Source organism: Gossypium hirsutum, chromosome A05 (assembly GCF_007990345.1).
Source record: "Gossypium hirsutum isolate 1008001.06 chromosome A05, Gossypium_hirsutum_v2.1, whole genome shotgun sequence".
NCBI lineage: Eukaryota > Viridiplantae > Streptophyta > Magnoliopsida > Malvales > Malvaceae > Gossypium > Gossypium hirsutum.
In genome coordinates this window covers 38,023,743-38,031,941 of record NC_053428.1, presented here as the reverse complement: position 1 = coordinate 38,031,941, position 8,199 = coordinate 38,023,743, and the positions used below count along the sequence as shown (strand labels likewise).

The 8,199-nt window shown below is 32.1% G+C and overlaps 1 protein-coding gene and 1 pseudogene across 1 annotated transcript; one reads left to right on the top strand and one right to left on the bottom strand.

Annotated features, from left to right (window-relative positions):
- Window positions 1-243: 243 nt before the first annotated feature.
- On the top strand, window positions 244-1,911 carry LOC121229098 (uncharacterized WD repeat-containing protein C2A9.03-like; annotated as a pseudogene).
- Window positions 1,912-6,348: 4,437 nt separating this feature from the next.
- On the bottom strand, window positions 6,349-7,959 carry LOC107900476 (3-ketoacyl-CoA synthase 19). Its single transcript, XM_041112350.1, has one exon. It carries the CDS (start codon window positions 7,876-7,878, stop codon window positions 6,490-6,492), a length of 1,389 nt encoding a protein of 462 aa, XP_040968284.1. The 5' UTR covers window positions 7,879-7,959; the 3' UTR covers window positions 6,349-6,489.
- Between the last annotated feature and the right edge of the window lie 240 nt (window positions 7,960-8,199).

Here is an 8,199-nt window from a genome sequence, read left to right as displayed (position 1 = left end):
TAAAATGTGGTTACATGGTCTTACAAATATGTTACTAGTAATTCATTTTGAAATTAATGTGCACAAGAAGATTAATGCTTGTTTGTCTTTCCTATCAACTACCAATTTCTTTTTTATCCATACTCTTGACCATGGCATTGGGCCGTACTTCTTGTTGCAACGATGCTGGAAGGTTGAATTGTGGCTATAAATTGTTTTGGTCACCCCAGTGAGTGGTGAAGCTAGTTAACGAGTCTTTAGTTAACAGTAACATTACTATCTGTCGGTGAAAGGATTATGTGGAAGAGTATGGTCTTGTACACATGCACACTAATTTAAGATTTTAGTTTCAATTAAGTTATCTAGGTGATGGATATTTTTATCTGCTTTCATGCTTGAAAGAATGCTGATATATGGTATTGTGTTTAATTTATTTATTTTATCATGCAGCTGAGGAATCTGTTGTGGGCTACATCAAAGCACGATGTGTACCTCATGCAAAACTACTCGGTAATGCATTAGTCATCACTGCTACGCAAGGGCAAAGAAATGCTGAATGTGGCTAAGCCAATTGTTCCCAACCTGGTTAGTGAATATGGCCATGATTAATTTAATTTGACTTCTGCTGCTTTGTTTGAAGAGCAGTTGAGATAAACTTTGTATTTTGATATGTTTGTAGAAACGACAATCTCAGCAACTCTCTAGGGTGCAGATTAGCACCATGGCAGTTAAAGAAAATTTAATGGTGGCTGGTGGTTTTCAGGGGGAGCTTATTGCAAGGTATCTGTTTCCTTGTTTGACAAATGTTTATGGGATAAAGTATTATGTTTGCAATTTGGCTCACGCTGTTGAGAGTATTTTTCTGCTTGGGCAGTATATAAATCAACCGGGGGTGGCATTCTCCACAAAAGTAACCACTGATGATAATGCAATCACTAATGCGGTGGATGTGTATCTCAATCCTAGGTGAGAAATGTTTTGATCCTTTTGAGCAGTCTAACAAAGAGAAATATTTTGGTTATCTTGAGCAATATATTACTTTGACTACATTTTAAAATAAAACTGAATCTTCTTTATTTCTGCAGTGGTGCAATGAGAGTTATGGCTGTAAATAACGATGCTCAAATCAGAGTTTTGATGCCGAAACTTTTTCAACCCTCAACCGGTTCTCATTCGACTGGTCTGTAAATGTAAGTGCTAGTCTTCAAATCCTTGCTGTAGAATTCCATTTTTTCGGCTGTTTTTCTTACTTTTATGGTTGTCTTCTCTTAACAGAATACCTCTGTTAGTCCAGACGGGAAGTTGCTTGCAGTCCTTGGAGACAGTACCGACTGCCTAATTGCCGATGCTCAGTCTGGCAAAGTATGTCACTCTTGCTGGACATCCAAATAAATGGTGCGTTTTGAGGTTTAAATCTTGTTGATGTCTAATTTATTTTGTACAATGCTGCAGGTCACTGGCACCCTAGAAGGACATTTGGACTATTCTTTTGCTTCAGCTTGGCACCGTGATGGGAACATTCTTGCTACTGGGAATCAGGACACAACTTGCAGATTGTGGGATGTAAGAAAACCATCCCAGTCCCTAGCTGTATTGAAGGGAAGAATGGGAGCAATTAGAGCTCTCAAGTTCACATCAGATGGTCGATTTCTTGCCATGGCTGAGCCAGCTGACTTCGTTCATGTCTTCGACACCAAGTCCGGGTATGTGAAGTGCCAGGAAATTGACTTTTTGGTGAGGTTGCTGGAATATCCTTTAGCCCAGATACAGAATCGCTCTTCGTTGGTGTTGCTGATCGCACTTATGGCAGCTTGTTAGAGTTCAACCGCAGGCGACATAACCAGTATTTGTATTCCATATTGTAAAACCTAAGGTGAAGCCAATATCTATAGAGACGAATGATTGTGAATATTTAAGGGATGGGTTAAAAATCGCCTGGGATGATTGGGTTCTATTATATAACTTTTCGGGCTAGAGTACAAATTTAACTGCTTTGAGTGGATTAAACATGTTTTGTTTGGTTTAAGATTGATTCGTATCGATTTGTTCTGTAATTATCGATCTTTGATATTCATTCATGGATGATTTAATAAATTGCATGTGGTTGTTAACATTTCATGTTAGAATTGTGGTAATTTTTTCTGTAATCTGCTGTTTAAAAGCTTCAGCCTTTGTTCTTGACTGCTTTGACTTTGATATAACGTATTTTATTTTGGTTTAAGATTTCCTTATATCAATTTATTGGGTAATTTTCAAGCTTTGATAGCGATTTGTTGGTAATTTTTAAGCTCTGATATTCGTTCAAGACTGAATTAGTAAAATCCATGCGTTTGATTTGGTAATGTTTTCCATAGTCTGCTGTTTAAAAGCTTCAGCCTTCATTCTTGACTTGCTTTGACCCGATAAAACTTGTTTGATTTTGGTTTAAGATTGGCTTGTATTGATTCATGGGGTAGTTTTTGAGCTTCGATATTTCATTCACGAGTGATATTGTAAATTCCATATGAATAAGAGAGTTGCGATTGGAAGTTCTTTTAAATGTTTTCCACCTCCTGCAGTTTGAAAGCTTCTGTTTTTATTTTCATTCTGTTGATCTGATCAACATGTTTGATTTTATTCTATGGTCAATTGATATTGGTTCCTTATATGGCCCTTGTTTGATATTGGTTACTTATTAATTATAATATATTTAATAATAATTATATTTAAATATAATTAAATTATTTATTATTGATATTAATAATCTTATTAAATTTAAATAACAATAACAATAATAATTTACCAAAACAAATTTCTGCTAATTATTAAGAATTTTATTAAATTATATATTTTAATTAAAATATATTTAATAATAATTATGTTTAAATATGATTAAAATATTTATTATTGATAATAATAATCTTATTAAAATTTAAATAACAATAATCATTTACCAAAACAAATTTATGCTAAGGGTATTCTAGTCATTTTATTTTTTTTTCCATTATGCTATTACACCTCTATTCCATTCAACCAAACACGAGATTACTATTACGCCTCTATTCCATTACATTCAACCAAACAGTTGATTTACTATTACACCTCTAATCCAATACAGCGAACCAAACGCACCTAAATTGATAAAAACCCCTAAACACTTTTTCTTTATAACCAATGCTAGGGCTCACTTAAAACAGCAAAATGAAGGTCTATTTTGATGTGCTTACACATGAAAGCTAAACCTATTGATTTAGGTCAGTAACATGACACTTGGGACAGAGTAGCTTGAAGATCATATCATGTAGGCTGTTATTGTTTAACTTATTTGTCGGCTATACTTTAAATTTGATTAATTATTAGTCAGTCCTTACAAATTTAATAATTCACATATTAATATCGTATTCTGTATGGTTGTGGCAAATAAGACATAAGTTCAAGTGCAGGGTGACACAAATTTAAACGTAATTGTACTTGAGATGTCTTTCTATTATAGGTAATTTATCAAATTAGTTTCTCTATTATTAAATGGAATATTTTAGTTCTTATATTAATAAAAAATTAAATAAAGCTAAATTGAAATAGATTTAACATTTTTTGTTAAAAAATCATTTTTTATGGTTCTGGAAATGACAAATTGAACTAAAATTGAAAAAAAAATTTAATTTCAAGATATTTTTTATACAGCAAATGTTAACTCTATTACAATTTAGACTTATTTGATTCTTTTTAATAGTATAAGGATTAGTGGTTGTCATCGACCGAATTGGGTTTGGGTGGGGCTCATGCAAGGTATCTAGACCAATTTTCTAAGCTCATGCCCGACCTAACCCGAAAAATAGGCTTACTTTTTGTCCAAGCCCAACACAATTTAAGAAAGGTAAAATCGGGCTCGACCTAGCCCGTCCATATTTGGTTTTTTTAGATTAGTTTTTATTTACTTAAAAAAAATATACACTAAATGCACTAAAATACACTAAAATACACTAAAATAAAAGTTTTCTAACACATTAAAAAGTATTCATATTAAAAAAACACTACATTAATATAATAAATGTTTTATTATATTAAAAAACACAAATAAATATAATAAATATTTTATTGTATTAAATATAAATTTTATATTTTATATTTTGAGTTGGGTTATGTAGTTGGGTAAGTTTTTTTTTTTAAGTTTTGGATAATGAATTTAATTATTATTGAGTTAGTGATTTCATATAAATATAAATATATATAATTATTTAACATATATAATTAATATAATACTTTTATAACATAATATATTTGGGTCGGGCTGAACTCAAGCCAAAAGATCTTGCCCAAGGCTCAGTAAATATAGAAAATGGGTATTAAATTTTACTCAAGCTCATTTTTGGATTTTACATTTTTACTTAAACTCTCTCATTTTACAAGCGAACCATCAGACCTAAACGAATAACTCGATCTGTTAATAAGTCTAATAATAACTAATTAGATAAGTCCTTATAATATAGGTACCTCTAACATACTTTAACCCAAATTTAAAGCAAATGAGACAGGTAATTGGGGTAGTTGGTTCATTTTAATGTGGATCTGAGGAAGTTATGATATCTCTTCGGTCATAAATGAAATCTGGTCTACTTATGTGCTACATGTAGGTTTATTCGTTTGTCCAACAGCGTTTCAATATTTTATTTTTCCGAATTTTTAGTTTAAATTTAGGTGCAGGCTTTAAAAATTATTATTCTCTCTCAATTTTTAATATACATTAAGCAAATTATTCTCTTTTAAAAAATAAAATAATTTAGTGTTTCTTAATTTCAAAAGTGAGGAAGTAATAATGTTCACTTTTTCGGTCAATTTATTTTACTTTTGATTATTTTAAAAATAAATTTAATATTTAATCTCTCAATCTTTGCATTTTTATTAATTTGATCCAGATTCTAAAAGAAATCAAGATAAATTTATAATTTTTTTATATTTCTAAATAAACTTTATTTAATTATTTAGAATTGGGATCAAATTGATAGATTATGTAAATATTAAGAACTAAATTTATTAATACACCAATTTAAAAAAAAAGTAAATTGATGGAAAAGTGAATGTTACTGCTAATTGCTTTTAGTTACTCACTTTCAAAATTGGTAAATACTAATTTTCTTCGCTCTTTTGAGAAATGACAAATTATTAATTATCGAAATTGAGTGGAACCGAAGAAATTTTAAAAAAAGCAAATATTAATTTTAGTCCTCAAATTTTATCTCTATCCCTTCCTAAACATTGACTTCAAATTAATTGTACGGATAACCGGAGTTCTGAAGAAGTGGATAGGGAAAGTTAAAAGTAGGCATAAAGATGATAGTAAGTCAAGTGGCCAATGTGAATAAAGATTTTCCTATCTCATTAAAGTATAACTATTTAATGCTTCTTCCTCTTCCATTTTTTTTCTCTTCTTTTCATATTGATGCTTTCTAAGCCTAAACGTGATTGGGAAAAAATTGAAAAAAAAAAAACTCAGAGAGAATGTTTTGTAATCGGTCACATTAGGGTGAATAAAAACATATATCTATTTAATTTTTAAAAAAAAGTTTTGGAAACGATATAACTTTATAGTTTTTCAAGAGGATTCTTTTGATTTTACTAATATAATACAATCTTTGTGGTGTTGGGCAAGATATATTGAGCTTCGAGCATTAATCGACGTAGGAATTATAGGTGGAGTCCATCATCTACTGGTTCTTTTAAATTAAATGTTAATGGTGCTCACAATCCATCTTTGGGTCTTGCAGGCAAGAGATGAGTATGGTAGGTGACTATGGGGGATTGAGAGAAATATTGAAAAATGTAGTGTTGAACAAGCTTAACTTTGAGTTGTTTATGATGAACTTCACCTAGCATGAGATTTTAAATGGAAAGAGGTTATCTTGAGATTGATTGCGTTCAGGCTATTAAAGGTATTCATGGTGGCCTTAAAGGACAAGTAAATAGAGATTTGATTTTACGAATCTAAGAACTGTGTAGATGTGAATGGTGAGTGGTCATTAAGCAAATTTCAAGATAAGCGAATTTTGCTCCCCACATTCTGGTGAGTTTAATGAAAGAGTTTCTGCTTGAACCCCGAGTTCCTTGTTGTCTAATTTTCTATTTGATTATAAATAATTCTCTTTTATTACTACCAACAATAATAGTTCAAATTAAAGACCAAATGTTTTGAGACCCCTTTTTTAGCAATTCTCCCTAAAACCCTAAAATAATCCATCTTCTAGAAGTAGTTCTCCCTTAAATAAATAATTGAAAATATATACAAACATGACATAAATATTCAAATATTTCAAAATCTACATAATAAAATTTATTAATCTATCACAAGTTTTATAAATAAATAATAGTAATGCAATAAAGAGAAAAAGAAAATACAAAAAAGGGTTCATCAATAAGCATACTAATCATAAACAAAATAATTCGATTTAATTTTTAAAATATTTTTATGATAAACCTATAGTATTCTATTTCTTCTTCTTTTTTTTAATTCAAACTATTGAAAAATAATTCAACTCAATTTTTGATTTTTTCGATTTTTTTGTTCGGTTGGGGTTCGAGTTCATTGACCCAACTGTACTTCTCCAAGAACGACGTATTGGCAGTAGATTTCACAGGATATCGACCGATACAATCTTTCCACACGTTAACGTCATCCGTGGCGTCCTTCATGACTTCCCATACACAATTATTACATTTAAAACCTGCTCCAAGACTGATCATCAATATCCTATCACCTTTCTTAAGCCTCTTCTTAGCTTCCATGTAACTTAAAACATACCATATTCCGGCCGCGGACGTGTTCCCGAACCGATGAAGTGCCATCCGAGTCGGTTCGAGGTCGTATTCGTTTAGCCCTAGACTTCGTCCCATTGCATCAATCACTGCCCTTCCACCAGGATGAATACAGAAATGTTGAAACCCAGATTTCATATTCAAGCTTGGAGTTTTGCCCTTGTTGTTATTCGTTTTCGAGTGTAAGAACGAAACCGTCGCGTACCGAACAAGTTCGCGTAACGGTAGCGTCTTCGGGAGTAAGACTCGAAAATTCATCGTTACGGCTTTCGCAGCGGCTTGTGGCAGGCTTTTCGAAAGTGAAAAGCCGCAGTAGCCTTGGGAATCTTCGACCCTGGTGCAACTTTGATAAGCTTCGTCACTTGCTGCACCATGGAAACGAACAGAAAGCTTTAATTTCATCAAAGATTTATGTTTCATCGAGCTTTTATTCGTCAACAACAACGAACACCCTCCCAATCTGAACAAAATATTGGGAAGCATCATCGATCTTTCGTTGCCGCGATACCAATTCGGAATCAAAGATTCCGAGCTAACAATCACTGCAAATGAGTTCATATACGTTTTGAACAAATGATGTACGAGGTCGACCGCAATAACACTAGCACTGCACCCCATTCCAGAGAGATTAAACACTTTAACATCATCCCTCATCTTGTATCGGTTAATAACCCGAGCCGGCAACGACGGAACCGAAGTAATCATCGAGATAGTGATCACGAGGATATCGATTTCCGAAGGGGAAACTCCGTTGTTATCAAAGAGTTTATCGAGGGTTCCGAAGACGATATCGTCGACCTCCGAAAGCGAACCAGAAAGATTCGGGGTTTCTTCAGTGCCATCAATGACGTTTCTTGGGCCGTAAGTTTCTTCACCGATGCCAGCATTAACCATTGTCCGAAGCAAGAACTTGTATTGGTCTGAACCCAGGTTTTTGTTCCTCAAAATGAGTTTCCCACAAGTTTCGGTATCGAGTTTCAGGTCATCTGAAGCTTTGTAACACTCGTACCCTAAAAGATAACAGTTTTGGTTCCTCTTTTGTAAATATGACTTGTAAATGAAGAAAATGAAGCAAAGAAATAATAACGATATTGCCATGAAAAGATCCATTGATTAAGAGAGAAAAAAGAGAGAACTTTTAAGCTTTTCTGGAATCTTTTTTAGGGACGTTCATGTATGAGACTGTGCATCTATTTATGCTTAAAAATTCTCCATCTCTTTTTGGCATAATTTTTTTCAAAAAAATTTGAATTTCAACCATAACTTTGTCAACTGACAACTGAGTTAAAATTTATAGATTTATTTTAATTTTTTAAATGTTCAGATAATTATAAATTTTAATTATTTAATAAATTATACTATTTAATGTAACGCTAGAATTTAATGTGGAAAATAAATAATTTTAAATTATAAGACTATTACCATTGTGAT